The 24,149-nt window shown below is 44.0% G+C and overlaps 3 protein-coding genes across 3 annotated transcripts; all 3 read right to left on the bottom strand.

The window, feature by feature from the left end:
• Window positions 1-649: 649 nt before the first annotated feature.
• Window positions 650-5,655, bottom strand: LOC134510891 (lymphocyte antigen 6E-like). Its single transcript, XM_063324102.1, has 3 exons — window positions 5,604-5,655; window positions 1,669-1,788; window positions 650-861 (listed from the first exon to the last, which is right to left on the bottom strand). The coding sequence occupies exons 1-3, from the start codon at window positions 5,653-5,655 to the stop codon at window positions 650-652; spliced, it is 384 nt and encodes a 127-aa protein (XP_063180172.1).
• A 4,910-nt stretch (window positions 5,656-10,565) lies between these two features.
• LOC134510833 (lymphocyte antigen 6E-like) lies at window positions 10,566-16,136 on the bottom strand. The gene is made up of 3 exons (XM_063324059.1): window positions 15,946-16,136; window positions 12,242-12,361; window positions 10,566-11,597 (listed from the first exon to the last, which is right to left on the bottom strand). Exons 1-3 carry the CDS (start codon window positions 15,995-15,997, stop codon window positions 11,389-11,391), a joined length of 381 nt encoding a protein of 126 aa, XP_063180129.1. The 5' UTR covers window positions 15,998-16,136; the 3' UTR covers window positions 10,566-11,388.
• A 3,696-nt stretch (window positions 16,137-19,832) lies between these two features.
• Window positions 19,833-23,814, bottom strand: LOC134510834 (lymphocyte antigen 6E-like). Its single transcript, XM_063324060.1, has 3 exons — window positions 23,763-23,814; window positions 21,033-21,152; window positions 19,833-20,041 (listed from the first exon to the last, which is right to left on the bottom strand). The coding sequence occupies exons 1-3, from the start codon at window positions 23,812-23,814 to the stop codon at window positions 19,833-19,835; spliced, it is 381 nt and encodes a 126-aa protein (XP_063180130.1).
• Window positions 23,815-24,149: the final 335 nt, after the last annotated feature.

Below are 24,149 nucleotides of genomic sequence, written 5' to 3' on the forward strand. Positions count from 1 at the left end.
TCCTCTCTCAGCCACATTTGCTCCTCTCTGCCTTTTCCACAAGCTCAGCCAACACATCGGAGCTGGGCGATAAAGGATGCTCATTTCAAAATGTGATAGCCCTACGAGAGCAAAGACCTAGAGGAGCCAGAAATTGTTCCTCACTGAGACTGGAGAAATGCCCAAAATACTGCCAGAAATAAGTTTTACCTCTTCTTACTTTTTTATTAACTGCTTGACTGATGTGTGATAGCCAACTTAGTGTGAACAGAAAACACTGAACATCCCCTCTGTGCTGACAGAACTGTCGAGTTATTACCTGTGTTTCAGGCAGGGTGGGTTGTTACTCCTTGCAGCACTTTGAAACTCAAAGAGACAAAAATATGTCTTCAAGGATCTCTTCAGAGCTTTAACGATTTGAAGCCCAAACATGTCAAAAGGGCTGTCTTTTATGTGTTTTCTTAGGTGACTTGAATGTCTGGGGACACTTAGGATTCAAGTAGGCTTAGGAAATCAATGAGAGTTCAGCGCCTAACTTATTTAAACTTTCTCAAAAATCCCAGGGGAATCTCAGCTGCAAAGCACAACTCTTTGAGAGCAGTAATTATCCCAAAGCAACACACTTTTATTTCAGCCAACAGTGCCATCACGGGGAGTGCTTCCTAACCCATCACAGTCCACAGGCAAAGATGTAAGCAAGAGTGGTTAGGACACCCAGAGACATCACTCCATAGCTGCTTTGCTTGCTGCTGACTCCATTCACATTACATAATGGTTTCTCACAGCAAGAAACCCTCCAATAGGTTTGGTTTTGTTGCTGACTTGTTGCTGGACATGTTGGAGAACACATCTTAGAGATGACATATTTAGGCTTGTTGGGCTCTAATGCAAAAGAGAAGGGTGAAAAAAAAAAAGAGTAGAATGTAAGAATCATTGATAAAATATTTCCCTGACTACATCTGCATTGGTGAATAAAAGAAGGTCAGGGACTAGTGCCAAAGGCAAATATGTCCTCTGCTCAGGTCTAGCAATAATCTGGTCATGTCCACACTGCTGCACCATGATGCTGGTCTTCTCTGGGCTCCATGTTTTATCTGTCCCTAAAGTGGGATATGTGTGGGTGGCTTTCAGTTCAAGCTGCCTGAAGCAATGCTGAGGCTGGGTCGCTGCCCACCTGGATGTTTTTTCTACAGCATAAAACCAGGAGGAATCTATTGTACGGCCTGAGATTTGGTCTGAGAAGACATGGAGGTGTTTGAGGGCGCAGAGCCCCAAGAACAGACCTGAAGGATTGTGCATGGCAGAGGGAGTCAGCTGTGATGCAGTTTTGCCCAAATATTTTTGAAAACAACCCCAGGAGCAAATATTGCTGTAGCAAGAGCTAGCTTGTCATCAGAAAGGTCAGCAGAAAGCTGGGGGGAGCTAACCATGAAGTAGTACACACAGCCCCAGGCTTGAATTCACTCTCTGGTGCTGCTATATGTATCTTCAGCATTTTGTCAACTCCAGGTAACAATATCAAGTATATATGGACACTGCAGTGACTACAATAGAGAGAAACAAGGTTGGTGTTTCCTAACAGCTGGTGGTCGGGGGTTATTGTTTCCATACATGGCCCTGACTGGGATGAAAGCCCATTCCTGGGGCTGCCCTTCTACAGCACAAACAAAGTGTTGTTCAGAAACGTACTTGTTCCAACATTGTTACGGACAGTCACACAGTATTTGTCTTCCTCTGCGCACATGGAAATGGTCAAACAGTTTTTGTTGGACTCCTGTTCTTGACACACGTAGCACATAAATGGGTAAGCTGGGGTAAAAAAAAAAAAAAAGAAAGAAAAAAGCACATTACATGGTTTAGGAACCACAATACCTACAATCCAGATATCTCCATTTTCCTAGTTATAGACTGATGAATGCTTGTGTGTGAATGACCAGTGACTTTCTTTATCCCTTGACCCGTGGCAGCAAAGTTAAATCCCTCTCTGTCTCATATGTCTCAGACTGTGAAGTGTTATCGATCTGTTTGCAATCTCTGGCAACAGTAGATGTGAGTGGAATTCAAGGATTTGGGGTCTTTTATGATGGAGATTATTGCTGAGCGATAGCTTCTCTGTCCTGAGAGCTCTGCCACGTGAATTGCCAATTACTGTTCAGTCTCTTTTTCTGGACAAGCCTGGGCAGGGCTTGCCAGGGAGAACTTGAGGATGCCTGGAGCATTTCGAGGAGGTGGACAATGCCCAGTGTCCTACTTCTCTTTCAACTGGCTTGGAGACTACTGTCACGTATCCTTTCTTGTGGTCGAACACCACCAGCTGAACTGGCCTAACCTCAGTCCTAGGAAGTCTTGCGAGAGCAGTCAGATGCTCTGCTGAACTTCTGCATACTACTGTAAGATAGAGGATAAATGGGAAGTTTTAACCAAAAATATGGTTTAACTGGTAAACGCAGATTTGGTGCCATAATTCAAAAATCTGCAATACAGATAGAGAAGATGACTGCAGAAATGGCAGGCAGTGAGGAGCTGTCTTGTGTGTCAAGAATGTACCACTTGCCCTCAAATCCAGAAGGTAGTAGGACAGACTTCTGGAAAGCCTCTGGAAAGTAATGATAAAAAGGAAGAAGAGCAAAAACACACCCTGGATGTGAAACCACACCAAAGTGCCTGCAGAACACTCCCCAGCTAGGCAGATTAATTGATTTGTAGGTTTTGTGGTGGTGGTTGGATTCTGAGCTTGTGAAATCACACAGAGCAATGTGGATTTGTGTGCAGGAGAGGGAATGAGTTACTTCAAAAACACAGACATTTTTGCAAAGGGAAGCAAACACAGCACAGAACATTTGTTAAGTTCCTGGTAAGCCTGGGGACAGTCTGTCGGTATGGAAGGGGCAGAAAGCAACTTGAGGAGTGCAGCTTTGCCTGATAAGAAGTTGTCAGCAAGAAAGTGGAAGGGCAGTGTAGGTCAGAGTGTCCATTAAATGAGAAGTTCCTAATGAAGGGAAGGGAAGGGAGGGGAAGGGAAGGAAAGGGAAGGGAAGGGAAGGGAAGGGAAGGGAAGGGAAGGGAAGGGAAGGGAAGGGAAGGGAAGGGAAGGGAAGGGAAGGGAAGGGAAGGGAAGGGAAGGGAAGGGAAGGGAAGGGAAAAAGTTATCAACTGTTGATCCTAAGAGGGCCATAACACTGTAGCTTTTTTGCTTGGTTCATCACCAAAAAATTTGAATCTTCATGTACTGAGGAATAGAGGAGAGGAGATGCAATAAGGTTTTATCAAAATTTTTGGCACAGTCTTGAATGACATTGTTATGAGCAAGCCCAGGGAACACAAGTTAGTGAATATGCAAAGAATGGGTGCAAAGCCCAACACGAAAACACACTCATGGGTTAGTTCGCCATGGTTATTGGTCAAACCAATTGGAGCAATGCAACTCATAAGGACCTCCAGAGTTCTGCTGTGGGATCAGGTCTATACAGTATCATCGCTGGTGACAGTAGGGATGGGATAGAGGATGCACATCACATTTTTAGATGATGCCAAGGTCAAAACTGCTGTAAACATACTATAAGTAGAGTTCTCAGTGATTTTGACAGATGGATGTAATAAAAGAATGAAAAAAAGAATGGATGCAGTTCAATAAAGAGAAATATATTACACTAAGGTAAAAATTAGCCTCTTAAATGTAGGATGAGGAAAAAATGGTTGAGTAACCATTAAGGACTGCAGTATAAACAGCAGGAGTCAACCGTGTCACACTACAGCGATGAAAACAAACGTCACCCAAGGGAACACAGGCAGCAATGTCATGTGCAAGATATGCAAAGTGGCCTTTCCACTCTGGCACGGCCTCAGCTGGAACACCGATGCCCAAATCTGTATGTGACACTTCAAAAAATATGCGAAGCATTTGGAGAGAAACCAGAGGAGAGGGAGGAGAAATGGTCAGAGATCTTGAAAATATGACCTCATCGGAAAGGTTGGAAGCATTTAGTTTGTTTATTAAAAATGAGAAAATGCTGAAGAAAGACAAAGTAACCTTCTTCATGCAAGCAAAAAGAAGCTGCAAAGAAGAAAGTAATGAACTGTTCTACACATCCTATGGTGAAAAGACAGGAGAATTGTACAAAAAGAGATGTTAAGAAATAGTAACACTAACTTTCTAAAAGAAGAGAATCTGAGCAATTCCAGGCTGTGGAATCTTCTTTGTTGAAAACTTTCAAAGACACATTAGACAAACATCTGCCTTGGAGCAGGGAAAAGGATCATGACCTTTTAAGATTTCTTCTGGATGTAATATATCTATAATGGTTAGTTCATGGATGCTAATGGAAACAGACCATCCTTGGTGGGCTGAGAGATCAACATTTTGACCAAAAGTTGCTTATTAGGGTCTTGAATGGGACCACAGACACATGCGAAGGACCAAATAACGGTTATCTCCAAGTTTTCCTTTGTCCCTGTATTAGTCCAGAAAGCTGTGATCTCTTACTCTTGAATGTGAAAGCCTTGATATTAGGATTACTAGCTTTCTCCAATCTAGGCTGGGCTACAGAAAGGTACTGTATAAAAGACTGTCCTTAGGTCCATTGGGAAGCTGATGCCAATATAAAATTTCATCAACCTACCACAGCAATAAAGTATCCCACCATGAACGTGTGCTACCGGACTCGGATCTCTGTTAGCTTTGAACTTCATCCTGGGTAACACTGAGGATGTTGCCTTTGATAATTACTCTCCTCTGTCCGTGTTGTGTCACTGCATTCAGAAAATACAGAGACAAAATCCTTTCTTTTTTCAAAAACTGAATACTCCTTTACCCACCCCAAAACTGTCCAAAGCTTCTGATCTTCCAGGCATGCTGCAAAACCATCTGTCCAAAAAAATGTAGGAGTACGGGGTTGATATATCAGAGAGCAAGAATTAATTAGATGCTTCTTTCTCAACCCCTGATAGATATGTATCATGGTTTCTGGGAAACCATCAGGCGTGGGGGAAATACTGGCAATCTGGTCATTATTCCTATGTGCAAGTAGCAATGTAGCAACACATGGGTATCAGTCCCAGAAGGAGGACACACATTCGGAGTACCTCAGACTTCCCTTTGGGAGAAGGATGCCTTTAACGTGACACATGCACAGAAAAGCTCTTTCACCTCTGCCTCTGATTTAATCTATAAAAATTCTCACTGGTGCGTTTACTAGGGAGCAAGACACATGGCAAACTGTGTGGCTCGATACAATGGACGTATCATCAGTACAGAGAAGCCTGTAAAATACCCAAAAAACTATATGGATAAAAAATATGTTTTCTTGTGCTTTCTGTCACTTCCAACTTGCATTATTTGAGAAGATCCCATAGACCACTGCATGGATATAGCCTGGCATCCAGTCCCATACAATTAGAGCTCTATCACTCAGTTATTGCCTGCTGGAAAGAATTATTAGTTTATCAGGATCTTATATCTGCAGCAAATCCTTAATCAAGGCACAAGAGGAAGTTGGTGGCAGCATGGCTGCAACATTGCAGTACTGCAAAGTTGGTGACAGCCCTCTAAATTTTTGCCTCAAAAAGTTTTCACCATTTTCTCTGTAAGCCTTATCTTAGTAGTAGTAGCAGTGTTAGAGGCTCACCTTGCTCCACACACAGGACAGCAGCCAGAAAGGTGACAAGAGTAGTCTTCATCTCCATCAGATCCTCTCAGCTGGACTGGGAAGATGTTTGGAGGGCAGGTTATATACCTTTTGAACGACAGCAGTTTTACAGGTTCCAGATGGCTCGCGGGTGGACATGAAATCAACCCAAGGGTGTGTAATGTGCATGTGGGAGTTTTCCATGCTAGAGCCCATGGAACAGGCTCGCACCTTGGGGAAAAGTCCTTTTAGCAACATATTTCTTGCTCTCCCAGTCGTATGAGTGATGAGAAATGAGGATCTGTTCTCTCCTCCTCCAAGTTTCTTCTTTTCCTTCCTCCCAGCAGGAGCTTCAGCTGCACTGATGAAATAACGGAGCTCGGAGGCACGGGGAGATAGTCCTGGCAGTGCATTTTTCTAATCCCTTTGGATAGTCACCGTGTGATCTACCAGGGTTCATACCGTTCACTTTCTTTGATTATTCCACAGTACCAGAAGCTCAAACTCTCAACGGGCCTATGCTGATTTACCTCCAATAAAACCAGTGTATTTTACACTAAATTAAATTACCTAATGGTTAGATAAACAGAAGATTTTCCTCAAATTTTCATGTCAGCCTTAATTTCTTTATTCATTTTCCATTACCTGTATTTAATCCCTCTGCTTGCTCTTCTGTTGGTTGTAATTCTCAAATACCTTATACACTTTATTTAATGAATTTTTGCTTCTATTATTTCAGGGATCCTTTAGAGGATCTTCTTTTCTCCATGCCCAACAGTTTCTGGAAATCAAACCTCCATTTATGATACCACAAATTTTCATCCTGGAATTGCTGTTATACTTTGAAAAAAGCCATCTCTCAAACTGTCTCTTTTTCAATCTCTCCTCTTAAATCAATCCCTTTGCTTCTGTTCCTCTGTGTTGCTCTCCTCTGAATTTGTTAAAATCTGTTTCTGACATTCTGGGAAATAGACCCTAATATAAGATGCATCTTGTAAGAGCTTGAGCTGCCATCTCAGTGGAGCTTCTTCCAAAGTGAGCTTAGTCGTGGACAGCAGGTCCAGGCAATACGGTGCTTCCTTTTACCCTCATTGAGAGGGTATGCAAAATATGCAAATAAAAATATGCAATATGCAAAAGAAAAAATTGCCAAACACCCTCTTTTTCTGGAAATTATGAAATAACTTAACATCCAGTTCCCTGGAAGTACCCACCAGTAGAGTATTTTTGTCTGTTTCTAGTATTAATCATTCCAACACTGGATGATTTCCTTATCCATGTGAGTTTCTGATACTTTTTCAAGCCCTCTTAAACTGCTCCTAGGATGACATCATCAGGTGGTGAATTCCAGAGTTGTTCAAGCCTGATGTCAAAATAGAAATTCCCACTCTTCTTTCTGGAGGTTTGTGAGGTCAGCAGGGGATATGCTGGTGATGATCAAATCAAACCTTTTGCTTTGCAGAGGGCAATTCGGTTTACTGCCCAAGTGTGTTATAAACAGGTTGTTCGTCATAATTAGTGGGTGTGTCTTCTTGCTGGTATTTTGCAATGAGGGTAAAAGGAAGCAACCATTTTTTGTCCTTTTTTTGGTCCTGTTAATTATCCCATAGACTTCTGTTACATAGATTCCTTTTCCCTTCCTCTGTGAACAAAAGAGTGCTCTAATTACTGCCATATGCCCCATCACGTTGACTTTGCCAACATCCATTTGTTCCTACATGAATCTTCACGCAATAGGATGTTGGCTCAGTACAAGTCAGCTTTGAAAGACAGTGGTGAAGCTAAGACGTGTCCAGCACTGACAACAAACATGTACTGAGGAAAGAACCTTGAGTAGGAAACAAGCTCTTCTATGTCAAGCAGTTATCTGGGAGCTGTCCCCAGTACATTAACGTCTTTGTTAGTAGCTAGACGTCCTGCAACACTGGAGCATGCCCTCTTCTCAGCATCTGGAGAGCAGTAATTTTGCATCACAGTGACAGGGTCACAGTGATTCCTTCTTTCTCAAGAGGACAGATTATGAAACTTAATGCACTCAGAGGTAAGATTTAAGCAGCCAATGTGGGGAGGGTGTCTCCTGCTGCCTGGCATCAGAGCCTGAAGGAGGGCCTGGAACAGGTCAGGTAGTGACACCAACAGAGAAGTAAGATTGAGGAAGCCTGCAAAAAATGTAAGGAAGCTGAGTCACCTCTGTAGAGTAATCTCATCACTACCCATCCAGAAAAACTAAAATGGACCTTCAAAATGGAGCCATGAGTTGGCTATATAAGACAGCAGCAGTTAATTTTAGAAAAGGGAAGCTTTCATCACTTTCCATGGCTTCCAGAAGATTTTTAGACGCAGCGAAGCCCTTGCTTTTATCTTTTGCATCCATCTTGTCTCTTGCTTTGTCATTGATTCACTGGGTGTTAATCAGATAGGGGCAAATAAGCAGAGAAAAAGGGAAGAATGTTGTGAGGGAAAAGACAGTGAAATTATTTCAGGAGAGCAGAAGGCAGGATAAGTCCTTAAGAATCAGTGGTGATAGAGCCCTAAATGAAGGAGAAGAAGGGTCAAAGTTAAACCACCTCCTCCAGGTGGCTAATTTAGGCAGGGCAAGGCCCCCTTGGCTGATTCAGGTCCTGGTGTGGTGACTCAGAGCATGGAAAACTGTGCTCTTGGATAATCCACAAACAGAGACAGCTACCTCCCAGGAGCAATCCCAACTATTTGAGTAAGACACCAGTCTTCTTCCTGAGAGCCCTCAAGGCATCCCTGATGTCTCTGCAGGGCAGCTCGCCACATGCATCTAAGGAGTATGCAACCATGGGAGCCAATAAATAAGAAACCCTAGATGGAAAGATGTGGAGTTAGGCAGCAACATCTGTGCAGGACATGTCACACCAGGATCTCTCAGGAAGGCTGGCAGAGAGGAGTCTCTTCTTACACAACACCCACTTCCAAGGGAGGGCTCATTAAGGGAGCTTTCATTGTTTTAGGACCTCCCATGCCTCAGGACAATTGCTGGTCCCACCTCCAGATAAGGACTCTTTTATGTAACTTGAGAGGTGGGTCAACCATTGGCCCGAATGCATGGGTTGTGTTGCTGGGCGGAAGGGAATGCAAAACCTAAGGGGTCAGGTAGAAACCAGGTGAGAAGGAAGGAGGCTGGGATCCATGGATGGAGCTGCTCCCTTAGAGACAGGACTCCTGGCTTCTCAGCGCTTTTCATGACTTCCCCATGCAATAGCCGTAAGCAGATCATGAAACTCTCCATTGCAGAAGCAGGCTCTACCATGTGCCTTCACACCTAGGCTCCCTCCCAGCCCAAAGTGAAGGCACCTGCCAAGTTCAGGTAGCACAAAACATGACTTTATTTTAATCCTGCATGCCAAGAGCAGGTTCTGTATTCACAAGCTCAGCAGGTCAAGACCTGGGGCAGACCAGCCCCAGGCTGGCCTTGTCCTGTGCAAACCAGCATTGTCCTTAAGAAATTCTAAACCTGTGGATAGCAAAGGCTGGAGACTGCTTCAAACAGTTCGGTTGTTACCACCTTATCATCTGGGTGTGGGGAGGAGTATAGCCATCCAAGGACACAGATCAGTTCTTGGCTTGTTCAAGATGTTCTGATGTGTGTGCCACTTGAATATCTCTAAAACTGTCACGAGGGGAAAAAAAGTGAAGAGATTAGATTGGACAGAAGACAGCTGAAGCCAGCTCAGCTGGGTGTTGACAGCACAATAGAAACCATGGGGACAAGCGAGAGTCTCATGGCTAAAGATGGACTATAGTTACCAACCTTGCATTTGTACCAAGGAGAAAAAAGAGGTGAGGCTTTAGCAAGAAAATAGAGGTTGGAGGTAAAGCTCAAACTGAGACTGGATGCAGAAGCCAAAGAGGAAGACTGGGAGAGAAAAGAGACAGCGAGTGTGTAGCTGGGGGTCAGGTGTGGATGAGAGGAAGGGTAGACAAGAAGGGGTAGGAGCAGGTTAGGGTGAGATGGAGCCAGGAGACCACATTTGCTTTGCAAACCTGTTACAGAGATCCAGCTGTTTCTGAGTGTTGTTGTTCCTCTGCTTTCAGCAAATACCCAGCAGAGTGAGCAAAGTGTTTAGCTGCTCTCCCTGTGCAATGAGTCTACAGAGAGAAAACCGGCTGGGTGAGTTGCACCCAACTAATTGCCCTGGGAGATCTTGTTGGGGTAATCCATGCAGAGAGCTTCTTCAGCTCAGGAGAAAGCGTTTCAGCCTCCTGTGACTCACTTTGGAAGGGTTTGAGTGAGCAAACCTCTCATTCCTAGCTAAGATTATCCACAGGGAAGGTCAGTGCAGGGGAATGAGTTCCTTTAATTTTAACTCCGACAGGAAACTTGACTAGTAAACATAAAAGATTTATTTTCAAAGTTAATATTTTGTTATAGATGAAGATGAAATTTCCCGACTCCAGCAGACACACAGTAGAAACTGTCCGTCTTTTCTGATGATTTTCCTTTAAGCACCATGCAAGATACTTTTCTACCCTTTCAAAATAATCCATAATGCTTATAAAGCAATTTCCACTGGAAGATCTTAAATCAGTTTAAAGAAAACTTAATGCTCAAGATTCCTTCATGTATAGTCCCGCCTTGTCCACTGTTTGCCTGCTAGAGAGCTCAACAGCCATTTCCTTTCAGGCAGCTGACCCAGAAGAGAAATTGAAAGCAAGTTAAATAGAATACAGTTTACTCTGAAATGAAGTCACAAAACGACACTTCTGTCAATGCAGATAAAACAAGAAAAAAAAAAAAAGAGAGAAAATCTGGGGAGAGGCTTCCTGAAGTGAATGCAAAGCAATTGCAATATATTTCAGCATTGTTTCAATTCAACTTGCAGACCAACGCCTCCGCTTTTGTTGCTGCTAACAGGGATGCATCCAGCCGCTATGCCCAATGTACCACACCACACAGTCACACGATAGAATAAAATGACACTTTATTGTGCCCACCTTCTGTTTAACAACTGTGATATTAAAAGCTTCCTCAGAGCCAAATGATACAGGGCGGAAAATGGTATGAAGGGAAAAATGGCACAAGAGAATGGCAGGGACAAAATGAAAGGGAAAAAAAATGCATGGAGTTATAAAGGCCAATAGTAGGAGAGATGGTGGCTATATGGTGCTCTTCCGCGTATGCAGGGCTCCATGTCATGCCTTTCTCTTCCACACACCATTTTGAGATAGGGTTGTGCTCTTATGCATTGTCATCGTAGCATGAAAAGAGTAAAAATATTTGCTAATGGGCTGTGACCTTCCAGGTAGGAGAAACCTATCCTACGAAGACAGGCTGAGAGAGCTGGCGTTGTTCAGCCTGGAGAAGAGAAGACTCCAGGGAGACCTTATAGTGGCCTTCCAGTATCTGAAGGGGGCCTACAGGAAATCTGGGGAGGGGCTTTTTATAAGGATATGTAGTGATAGGACAAGGGGTAATAGCTTCAAACTGGAAGAGGGGAGATTTAGATTAGATATCAGGAAGCAATTTTTCATTATGAGGGCAGTAAGATACTGGCCCGGGTTGCCCAAAGAAGTTGAGTCCCCATCTCTGGAGGTGTTCAAAGCCAGGCTGGATGGGGCTTTGAGCAACCTGGTCTAGTGGGAGGTGTCCCTGCCCATGGCAGCGGGGTTGGAACTAGATGATTTTTAAGGTCCCTTCCCATCTAAACCATTCTATGATTCTATGATTCTATGAAACAGGGCACCATTCATACTCTATAGATGAGAGTTTAATCCCTTGCAATGCAAGGCCAAGCAGCTCCTTTAGCCTCCAACCCCTTCAAAAACCCAGACGGAGGATGCAAGTGAGACTGGCCAAGACACCCAGAGCTATGATAGTGTAGCTGGTTTTCACACTGCTGGCACCGCTGATGTTGCACAAGGAAGTCTCGCAGCAGCTGGTAGCAACACCGGCTATGCCGATATTCAGGTCAATTGTTGGGCAGAATGCAGAACATTTCTTGGTAATGCGCTGGTTACGGTCATTGCCTGAAGTGGGAGAGAGGGAAAACAGGAAGAAAAGTCAGGTTTTTATCTTGTGTATTTTGTACGAACTTCAATAATAGACTGGCTGTGCAATATCGAGTGAGAAATACATTGTTTTGTACTGAATGGTGTTGGTTTTTCCTTGGGCTTTGGCACAATGCGTCATTATTGGTATATATGTGACCTATAGAGACCACCTCTTAAGACTCCTCTGTTTTCAGGGCCAGGTGAGCGTATCCTAGGGCAGGAATTTGGAGATCTAATACATTTGTACAGTACAAGATTGCAAGACATCATTGTCACCATGTCCTGACATTGCCCCTTCCAGAGTACCAGACCTTTCCAATTCCACCACCTCATGAGCATATATATAGTCTTGGAGATGAGACAAGGGGTTTCTGCAGAAAAAGCTTCTCTCTTCCAAAGTCTCCCTCTCCTGGGTGTGCTTAATCAGCAGTGTGTTATTGTTATGATATATTGCAACAAGATGGGCTATGCTGAGTTCCTACCTGCGGCAAGATTTACTCTCCATGTGCTGTGATCCTCATTAATTCTTCCACCACACCCCATAGTGGGACAAGGCTCTGCAGTCTGCCTAACCTGAACCCCCTCTTGTCATCAGAGCCTTAGAAAAGCTTCACACTTACCTAGTCCTGTGGTAGAATAGGTTGTGAGACAGTACTTCTCATGGTCGGAGCATGTGGTTGTACTCAGGCAGTGTATGTTGGAAGGTGCATCTTTGCACGTGAAACACGTCAAGGAGAAAGCTGCAAAAGAAGCACACAACACCCATCAACCACCGCTAGAAATATCCGTAGGAGCACATAACTGGTGGTGCTGGTCCAGATGGAGGATCTGTCAAGCCCAACGGCCACAGGCAGACACCCTCCTGGGTGCATGAAACTTGGCCCCAGAAACTCTCCTGGACCCAAATTACTTTAAGCTCAGATTCCTGACACTGATGTGGTTTGCTTATTGAGTAACCCTCAAAGGATCTTCCTTTTGGATACTTATTTAAATCCATATAAATATCTGGCATCCAAAGTGTGCTTTTGGAAAGAGTTCCCCAGTCTACTACCACTTGCAGCATGAAGCTCTTGTGGTTTCTTTCCAACTGGGCTACTCCAAACCCCGGTTGCTGCCCATTAGTTCTCATATGGAAAGAGATCAGCTGATTCCTATCCACATGCATCCTCTTCAAGTCATCTGAAGAGTCCTGGCCTACACATCCTTTCTCAGACCACACAGTGAGTTATTTTAAAAATCTTTTCAAAGGTAAAAAGGGAGAGACACACCTGAGAGTAACTTCCCTGACCATAGTGAGCATGACTTTTTTTGCTGCATGGCCCCACCACATAATGCAAATTAGGGACAAGTGACCTAGATCTGCATCTCAGTGCTTGCGGGGAAGACGGATGCTTGCATTTGGCTGGTTCATTCTCAGACTTCTGTGCTGGGCAATCCTGGACCTGTAGAAGACACAGCTCGGCAAACCACCCCTTGGCTGCGGCAGATTCCTTTTTACAGCCATCCACGGGAGATGACTGCCTAGCGCTACAAAACGTGTAACACTGTGCATCAGCAAAGCGCTGTGCTAATGTGAATGAATGAAAACAGCTTGCACTCAAGTTAAGCTAAAGCAGTCATTCAGAGCAAAGAGATCCTCGGGGAAGGTTTCTTTGCATGATAAGGGGAATTTCCTACTCATCTGTTTATCTGAAACAAACACTCCTGCAGTAATGTCACCCGCTGGGGATTAGGCTCATTCTTCTCACTTCCAGGCTATCCCTATCTATGGTCAGTTAATACTCATCTTACTTTTGTACCAGCACTGTCCTTTGCCTTCCTTGCTCTTCATCTCCCTCACTCTGCCTCTCCCTTGCCCAAGCTTCTTTCCCCTTGTTGGTGCCTTTGACAGTGATGCCCCAACCTCACTGCTCCCCTTGTCTGACCTTAGACAAGCTCATCTGGTCCAAACATGCGCTCTGCTCCCTATTGTCCTACTAACCCAGACCTGGCTCCAGCTCAGACCATGACCGAAGGTGACCAGGGTCATTGTATTTCATAGGAAGCCACAAAAATATCTTTTAGGGAATTATTCATTCTTCTTTGTCTGTGTGGAAACTCTCTTCTCTCCCCACTCCTTTACCCTTTTGCCCTTTCCATGGCTCTCCAACACAGTATTATCCTTCTCTCCCCACTCCAGACCCTTTGCCCCTTTGCCTTTCCTTGGCCACCCAGCACTGACTATCAATTTCCTCTGTAGTTTTCTCAGATCCTACTCTCCCTCTGTTGTCTCTCACTGAGGAGCCACTAGCAGAGGACACACAGGCCAGGCAACTGGGCTTACAGAAGCTCAGAACACATCTCCCATCTTCCCATGCTCAATGCCCTTAAGATTTGAAAAGCCTCAGACCTGGCACCCAGCTCACTCTGACTTGATACCAAAACTGTTGCAATTTGCTTCCAACCTTGGTCATAGTCATTATTTCCATCTCTAGGCACAAGGGCACATTCCTGCTCCACCCCACTGGGAACCACCCTTTCCTCCCAAAATAACCGTACGCTAGAGCAGAGTCCCCAAACTGGGTTTTCCAGACGTGTAACCCATTTTATTCCTTAATTGATGCAACTGGGTTTTCCAGAAATGTAACTCATTTTATTCCTTAATTAATGCAGCTCCTTTAATCCATCCCATTTCAAGAAAAACTTCCTGAATCCACACAGGCAGCAGTGGAGCTTGTTGCAGTCCTGTTTCAACCCAACCTCGCAAAGCTGCTAATTTAAGAGTAAAGTTGTCCTGAGACCGTTCTAGCCAGGAGAGGAGGAGGCACCTTCAGGGGTGATTTTGCCAACATCTCTGTGTTCAGGAGGTTTCTCTCTCACTCACCATTTACTATAGAGGACTCTGGAGGAATGTGGGCTCCTAACTTGGGAGGGAACAATATTTCTTTCGAAGCATGCACTGCTCAGGATGCAAACCTGGGATTAAACCAGGCTGCTTTTGGAGGTCTCCTGCCTGCATCCAGCAAGATCTTTTCTCTAACTGAAAAAGAATATTCCTCAAGGAAGATTTTCATGTGAATAATTCAAGCCACCCAGATAAACAACTTACATGTGTAAAGCATTAGCAAGTGCAAGTGCCGGCACATGCAGGATTTACACCGTTAAAATCAGCCAGGTTCAGGATTAATTGGAACAGCAACCAGCCTTCTGGCTAGATTGTACAGTGAAGTGTGCTGTGTATGTGTTAATTTTCACTGACTTCTTTGGTAAGTTTGCTGTCTTGTTACGTGATCTTTTTAAAAATGCGATTACAGTTGATAAGCTGCAAGAAAGAATCTTTTTATTGCCCTCAACTTTCTCAACCCCGTTGAGCACAATGATTTAGCACATGCCAAATTTAAAGTCTGTGAAGTCTCAAGTAAGAACATTTACAGCCTCAAATTAAGTGTGAGCCTAAGTGCTCTGCTAGACCAGAAGGGCCAGTAATTTGCAGGTGAAACCCTACAGAAGAGCCTGAGAAAAAATCAGTTTGCAATAAGGCAAAAGCCTCCCAAGCTGAGGAAATCAATTATTCCCCTGGAATAGTCAGAGGAATATTCAGGGCTGCACCCTCTTTTCCATGCCTGACCCGCAGCCCACCCCTGTGCAAATGGGTCATCTTCCAGAGGCACAAGCAGCAGCTGTTGGCAGAGCCCAGCCAGGCAGAGTTAAAGTGCAGGTTCACACTGCATCCTTCCCCCCCAAAAACCCCAAACAGGCAGTTATCAGAATGAGAATGGGACTCTGCATTTCTATCCCAGACCTGGGATCAACGTCGGCAAAGTAACTCTTCAAAGCAACAAGCTGCAAGAAAGAGATAGAAGCCAGAATTGCGTCTTCTTGTGGCATGCCCATCTCTACTAATTTAGGTAATGATGGTTTGTAATTACAACTAATAAACAAGCAAGTGAAAAAAATAATAATCAGGCTGTAGATAGTTATATGTCAAATTTGCAGCTTTATGGCAAATATTGCTCTCTCCCTATCCATCTCTGTATATCCCTCAACTAATCCTTCGTCTCAAAGAACTGCACCAAGGGCTCTCAGCTGCCTACTCCAAGGGCTGGGCTAGGATTGCACGAGTCAGGGGAGGTGGGTATCTCATCCCCCACTTCAACTCCTCAACATTCTTCCAACAACTTCCAACTTCTGGCTTCTTCTCCCAAGGAGTGGAGTATTTTCTAGAGCCCAATGACCCTTCAGATTCACCATTCATGCTGCAAAATCCCATTGGCATCCTGCAATATCAAAGACATGCCCTAACTCTGGGGGTCTTGCTAATGCAAAGCAATCCTTGGAGACTCACCACTCTCCGTGCACAGGGCTAGGAGGAGCACAACAAGAAGAGAAGTCTTCATCCTTTATAGGTCTCGCAGCTTCCAAAACAAGCAGGACTCACCCAGGGCAGGTTTTATACCTCTGCAGTGTTTGCTGTGATGCTAGGATAATAACTATAGGGTTGCTGTGTCAGATGATGGATAATTGGGAGTAACATGTCAGTGCTTGCATGTGAAAGTATGCGTTGTTGGAAATCTAAGCAGGCTTATATTCCCCTCCCGCTTCTTCTTTTCCTAGTTGTTTCACAATGCAGCTTGTTCATCTAACTTTAAGCATGCAACAGTTTCTAATTCTGGTTAAGTGGAGGAAAAGCAAAACACGAAAACAAAACAGCATTCACGTGAGAAGAGGAATGTTTTCCTTTACAGGCCAGCTTGGGTCTCAGAGCAGGATGCATCCTTGGGGATCCTGTCCTCCTCATGCACTGTTTTAGTGCATATGGAAATTGATTGAATTTGAAATTGAAATTGGGATTGAAATGTCTTCAAAATGTCTCCCAGGATTGTCAATACAGCTAGATCAGAAGAGCAGTATCCTTCCACTGAATTTCATAGGGGACCAGACATCATTTTCTGTGGGCTTTTTTAAAACAGCAGTTCAAAATCATAAATGTTTCTGTTCTAAACTTGGATATTTTATACGAGGGAAAATGTTTTCTTATTAGAAAATAAATTCCACTGGGCAATGAAAATGACCACTTAAATTAAAAAATAGAAATAACACCCACCCCCATCACATTGAACAAGCTGCGATTTTTTTCAGAAATTACAAAAAATAAATGTCAGCGAGAAAAAACTAAACCAGTTAAAGCACGGAGAATGAGGGACTGCCTGCTCAAGGATCTCAACTCATTAAGTCTTCAAAAAAAATATATAGCCAGCCAAAATTATGTGAAATGCCAAATAGGAATACTCCACTGGGTTTCCATACGGTGCTCTTTATTCCTCCTTTTTTATCATGTTTCATCCTATCTCCCTGTATAAAATCAGAATCTTTCCTGTCTTCTGATTGCTGTTTCTTTTTCCTCCCACTGTTGTCTTTCTGCCATCTAGGTGTGGGGACAGAGGCACAGTCCCAGAAATGGTCCAGCTGGATCCTTTTCGCATGACACTCAGAGCTGCAGAAGCAACCTGCCTGCCCCAAACCTCTGCCAGCAACTCTGCCCCTTGCTGCTTTCCATCTGTTTTATTTCCCTTTTTTCTTAGTCTCAAAGTTGCTTAGATTTCCACCCCCCATGATAAATATTTGGCCTTCCAATATGACCCACCTACAGGCATTATCTCACCAAAAAGGCATGCCCAGTTCTTGAGATGATGTAACTCTTTCCAACACCTTTAAATTGGATGCATAAATATTGTTAGTATGGAGACCTGTGTGACTAAGGTGAGGAAATTTCTGCTTTCTCAATAGGTAGAGCATGAAACTCAGTTGGAACAGAGGTGGCAATTAACCAAGAAAGCTCAAAGGAGGGGCGTTGTTTGGCTTCTAAGACCAATGCCTTTGTAAGGCACTAGGCAGGAAGAAAATAGAAGCTGGCACCCTCCATGCCAGGCACTGCAGCCCTCTCTTCCTTGTGCAATATTTTCTTTTCCTCAATCCAGAAGGGATTTCATGAGCCTTTATTGGTAAATCAACTTTTATAGCTGCCTATTTGAGGTAATAGCAGAAAAGGGGGCTCTAGGCACAAGGCAATGCCATTCTGCAGCCCGTTCATTGCACTGCAGAGGCAGCCCACATTCAGATTTATTTCAGCCAACAGCATCCATTAACAGGTACAGAAATAGCATCTCAGCCAGGCACTTTTTCCCCCCCCCCGCCTTGTAGTCTTATCCAAGCAAAAACTAAAATATCTCTTGTCTCCTGCAAGCTGCTGAGATTTTGAGATGGCAAGGCTGTACTTCTTAAAGGAGTTATTGCAGGATTTCTGACAGTCAAGATTTTCCATTAGATGATCCTGCACTTTACCAACTGGTCCCATATGTCCCCCTAATATTAATGTTATCTTCATCCTGCAGCAGTGCCAGATGAGAGAGATTGAAAAGAACCCATGGGGGCAGAAAGAACACAGATGATTAGGACACCAGAGGGACCAAGGCAAAGTTTACAAGTATTTGGAAGCTATGAACTTCAAGAATATTTTGGAAAGAGTATCAGGGGATTTAACTGTGGGTGGAGGATGGGGTGGAAGGACTTATTTCCCTCGACACAGTTGCTGAGTGGAGATGGAAGGAGAGTGTTTTCCTCATCTTGTTCTAGACCTGGTTGAAATTGTCATGTGAGAAAGGCAAACAATTTCTTTATTTTGGTGAAAACATGTAGCTTTCATGAAACAAAAGCTGAAATTTAAAAGTAACTGTGAAATCCAGATGTTTTTACTAAATGTGTATTTTCAAGTTGGCCAAAAGCTTTGAGAAGCATTTCAGAAATTATGATGATTAACGTATAGGAAAAGGGATGGGAAAAGTGGTTGAAAAGAAGTGCAAAACCCCAAGTTTCTGTTGGTTCCGCAGCACAGAAATGCTACAATACTTACCATTCTTCAGTTAGCCCGACTTGTGTTTAAATGAATACCAGAACACCCTCCTTGCCCAGAAATAAAATCTTTATAGGATGACAAAACCTAATCCCATCTTCACAGCCTACAGCCAGAGCTGCGTTTTTTCCCCGTTGCACAGAAACACGTTCACTTTGCAGCCTGTCTTGAGTGCTGGAGGAGCTCAGTACCCTCCTCAGATCCATCTGGGCTGCAAACATGAGGGCTTTTTTCCAGGTGCCACTTCTATAGAAGCCCTCTTGAAAACCAGCACTGCACTTACAAACTGCTCAGCTGGGAATTATGCACCCTCCAGCTCCAAGAATAAATGTATTTTGCCCATCTTAGCCATACCTCTGCTCCTCCAAGAGATGTAGGGGATCTCCACCCCATCTCCTCCATCCCCAAGCCTAGAAATGCAACAGTGACAGAGGAAAGGGAAGCAGCAGAGACCTCCCCACCAGATCAGACACCCATTCCCTCTGCCAGGCTCTTTCTGCCCATTTCGCTGCAGGGAAATCATGAGCCATCACTCAGCAGCATCTTCTCCAAGCAGGCATGGAGATCACCTTTCCATGAGGACAGATTCCAGCAGCACCGTCCTCATCTTGGACATCTTCAGCATCTTGGTGTGGGGTCTTTACCGATTTTAAAAGCTGAAACCATCCATTCTACAGAGATCACATGAGAACTTTGCAGCCCAACCAGGAGCACAACCAATACCTGGCAAACCTCCAGTCCTGCGTGTTAGCATTTACAAAACAATTCTCGCTACTGGTTACAATGGGAACAACACAAACATCTTTGACCTTTCCAGGTTGACACCTTCATTCGTTAGTGCTGAGTGATCAGGCAGAACATGTGGCTTTATGGAGTGTCTGTCTTGAGTTGCTGGATGCAAGTGAGTCAATTGAGAAAGGCAGCCAGGAAAAGACTCCCAGGTGTTAAAAAGTGGAATTCAATATGAAGTAGAGATTCAGACTACAGCCCTTTCTGGCAGAGCTGTTTTCTCAGCCTGATCTTAGTGTGAATATAGCAAACACACTCTAGAATAACATAAATCTTTATTTTGTTTGACAATTGTCATACATATGCTATCAAAAGAGCTTTCCCAGGGAAAATTAGTACAAAACAATGAATGATACAGGGGAAAAAATAGTAGCTACACTGCCATGCCATTTTGTGGATGGGATCAGAAGCAATGTCTTGGAAAAAACAGGGTAGCATAGACCCTGTTGGGGACACTTGACAGAGGATGTTCGCTTCTCAGCTGGGGAATACCTTGTAGGTTCTTGGGTTGTCACATCTTCTCCCACCCCTCATCACAATCCTGCCCTGATGACACAGATCATACTGGCCACAATTCCCAGGAGCATCACGGCATAGCTGATTTTTATGCTGTTGGCACCACTGAAATTGCACAGGGAGGTTTTACAGCATTTGGTGGAATAAGCTGCCACACCGAAGTTCACGTTCGTCTCAGGACAGTCTACAGAACATTTCTTGGTGATGCGGTATCCCATGTCCTTGCCTGGATGGAGAATAGATTAGAAAGGAGAGCTATGATTTAAAATTCTTCTGCAAGAGCTGACCAGAGGATGATAGGAGGAGGTATAATACGCTATGCTTAATTTGCAATGCAGCAATAACAGCTATCAGCAGATCTGATGAATGCGGGGTGAATATCCACACAACCCGCACCAAATGCATGACACTAGAAAGTCCTTGATAGAAATCCACACCGTGCTTCCTGTAGGACAGCAAAAAATCATAGAATCATAGAATCACCTATGTTGGAAGGGACCTTTCAGATCATCGAGCCCAACCATCAACCTAGCACTGACAAAAACCATCACTAAACCGTATCTCTAAGCACTATGTCTACCCATCCTTTAGATGCCTCCAGGGATGGTCACTCCACCACTTCCCTGGGCAGCCTGTTCCAATGCTTAATAACCTTTTCGATGTAAAATTTTTTCCTAATATCCTGTCTAAACCTTCCCTGGCGCAACTTGAGGTCATTTCCTTTTGTCCTATCGCCTGTTACTCGGGAGAAGAGACCAACCCCCACCTCTCTACAACCTCCTTTCAGTGAGTTGTAGAGAGCAATAAGGTCTTCCCTCAGCCTCCTTTTCTCCAGGCTGCAAATCACTGCCATCACTGCCGTCACTGTCACTGCATTTTCTGTTTCTAAAACCGCATTACTTACATCCAACCCCTTTCCATCCTCCGTCACAAAGCATGGGTGTGAGCTCTCAGATCGAGCAACGGGGTCTGCTCATTAAAATCTGTGTGCTACAACCAGCCCTGCCACAAGGTGGTGAGGACCATACCACAGGTGGTGGATCACAGACCACCACTGAGGGATTCACTAAGGTTATGCGTTATGATCCGTAAATTGATCCTCTGTGATCACTTCTTTCCAACAAGACCTACTACTGCCCTAAATAAAAACTATTGTCCATCAATTTTTCTGGAAGAAAAAATAAAAACAAACACCTTGAGGTGTTGCTGGTACTCACCTAACCCAGCAGTGCTGTATGTGGTTGTACAGTATTTCTCATGGTCTTCACACTTGTAGGTTTTAAGACAGTTCCAGTTGGAGTGCTCATTGTCGCATGTGTAACAAAACAGCGAGGAAGCTGGAAAGAGTGCATATGCCACATATTAGTGGTTTCCAGCATTAATCTCCTGGGAAGAAAGTGTCAAAAGCCATGTCCCTTCTTGGAAAATACAAGGTGAAAAGTATGTTAACGAACAAGTTTTCATGACAAGTGAAATAAGAAGTTAGTTTTGAGTATTGAAGCTGAAGAAGCAAACAAACAGAACAAAGCAAGTTTTAATACAAGGTGAAAAGTATGTTAACGAACAAGTTTTCATGACAAGTGAAATAAGAAGTTAGTTTTGAGTAATGAAGTGAAGAAGCAAACAAACAGAACAAAGCAAGTTTTCTTTCTTTACTTCAGATTTTCGGTGATTAAACCTAAAACCACTTTTTTTTTCAGCCTGACCAGCACCCTCAGGTGACCTTTTTTTCTCCCCCTGGGTTCGCATTGGTCTGGTTGACAGCCAACCTGCAAAAGCAGAGTTCACAACCTGCCCAGATGGGTCCAGTATAGCTCTGGCAAGAAGAGGGGGAACTGTCACTGTTCTCAGGTGAGAGCTCAGTTGTTAGTATTTTCAGACTACATCTGCAAAACACTGTACAGACATGAATTAATTAAAGCCTATGACATCCCTGTGAGCTAAATTACTGAGCACAGAGCCACATTAAAGGGAGTTCCCTGGGAGAGGTTGCTCTGGACAATAGAGAGATTATTTCTACCAGTGCCTGGAACAACATGTTCTCAGTGATATTATTAGCATGGCTATTACAAAACCAGAAGTAGGTAGGATATGTATTTCTGAACAAAATTGAAGCAAATTGAGTCAAATTTCCAGGCTGGCCAGCTGGCCATGCTGGAAACAGAGACACGTGCGATCTCGTTCCCTAGAGGTGGATTCACAACTAGTGAAAACTGTTTCCCTCCTGTTCAGAGTCCCCTGGAATGCTCCTCATTTCTGAGCAGCAGTGACAGAGACAGCTCAGCTGCTCTCAGGACAGCCTGCTCCATTGTAACCAGTGGTGGAGAGCCCTTGGTTGAAGGCGACCAAATTGCAAACTGGGGAGGGTCCTTCATTAGGCTGAAATTTCCCCGGTTTTCTCAACCCAGGAAGGCTCTTATTTCTGCACAGAAGAGCCCCTTTCAATTTAATTTGAACCTGTTTTTAACAAGGAAACTCCTCCCAGGAATTCTCCAAAGCCCAGCTGCTGTGGATTCAAATTCATCTCTGAAGTTGAACCTGCCCACGACACATGGTTAGACAATTCCAGAAGCAGTTTTAAAAGAGAATTAAAAGCCATTTTAGGCCCTAACTACCCCAAGTAGGAGAAGAAAAGGCCCCCGTTCTGTGATGTGGGGAGCTGAGGTGCCTTAGGTACAGCTCAAGTCAGCATATGACTGACTGTCGTGCTCTGAAACCTACCCAGATGTTCTTTTCTAGTGCTAGGTGTTGTGAGCGGAGATGTTCGCCATAACAGCAGATAAAATCATCCTTGTTGCATCCTAGTTTTAACTTCTTTTTAACTGACTATTCTGCACTCGCTGTTTCTCCGTCACTTGGATAAGTTAAGCCTCTCGCCTCTTCTCTGGAGGTCCCCCAACCGGAGTTGTGGGCTACTGTCCATTTGCAGACCATGCCAAAACAAGCCCAGACACGCTGCCTAGCAAGTGTTATTGCATTTTTCTAGTCCCTGTAGCACTCTCTGATCTGCTTTTCTGCCAAATCTCACAAAGTTGTTCAAACCACTTCCTGCTGCAGATGGAGACCCCAGTATGTATGTGAAAGCAACCGAAATGCACTCAACTGACTGATGCAAGGAAAAACCCTCCCAGTCAGGAAACAATAACAGCTTAAATCATTATAGCTGTTATAAAACCTTGCCTGCGTCTGACCTCCACCCTCCATTAGCTCTAGTTTTGCAAATGCAGCCAGAAATAGTCTTAACGGTGCAAAAAGGCTTGTAGTACTCCTGCAAATACACTCACAGAGACGATGTTTCTCAACTGGATATTTCTACACAATTATCTAGTTTTATCTGCACCTCCTTTTGAATGAGGACCAGCACAGAGCATTGTGGATCCCATTACAAATACACTCACTCCTAGACACTTAAAAACCTCTTCAAACCTAAGAGCAAAGAGCTGTTAGGCTTTCAAATATCTGCCAACAACCTACTTTCTTAATTGTAATGTCTTTGTGGGAAATAAAGTGAAACACTGGCAGAAGACGTGGTGTCAATAGCAGCTGTATTACCTTTATCAAGAGCTCCTCAAGTTTCATTCAGGAACAAAAATAAAACCAAAGGCAAAACTGTGAGCCCAGCTTCATTCCTATTAGCATTTCTCAGTTCACATGTCTATCTTCAGATGTGAGTGGTCGGAGCTTGGTACTTGAGGGTGTGAGAAACCAGAGTAGTGAGCTTGTCTTCTTTGGGTTACGGGTACCTCAGCAGAACTCACCCAGAAGCTAAGACTCAACCACACTAAATATTGCTTGGTGCAGCTGACGCCAAAGAGAAACTGCACTACCAAGACCTCACCAATTCCAATAAAAACTGTCAAACCTTCTTTTCCCTGCGTTATTCCTAATTTCATTTCTGGTATTTTCATCGTCTCCATCTGGCGCTCCCAGCCTCCAAAGCTCCTTACCTTGCTCGGCACACAGGACTGCCGCCAGCAGGGCAATCAGAAAAGCCTTCATGGTCGTTGTGCCCTCAGAGCCTGAACAATGTAGGATGGTGCACCATGGTAAGGTTTTATACTGGGACTGGTTTTATGCTGGGACTGCATTTGACTTCCTTTGATTACAGTAATTTGAGGTTTGGGGAGTGACAGCACATAAGATGAGATGTGATCAGTGATGGGTGTGTTTGTGCGTAGGAACCTATTATGAGTCTCCAGGTAGCAATTTTTTTTAACATCTCATTCAGATCCAATCTTTTTTTCCAAGGCCTACTCCTGCTGACCGTGTCTGCATTGCTAATTTAGGGGAAAATTTATCTGATTCAAACATGGGAGTCCCTTCTTACTCCGTTG

This window comes from Chroicocephalus ridibundus, chromosome 2 (assembly GCF_963924245.1).
Source record: "Chroicocephalus ridibundus chromosome 2, bChrRid1.1, whole genome shotgun sequence".
Lineage (NCBI taxonomy): Eukaryota > Metazoa > Chordata > Aves > Charadriiformes > Laridae > Chroicocephalus > Chroicocephalus ridibundus.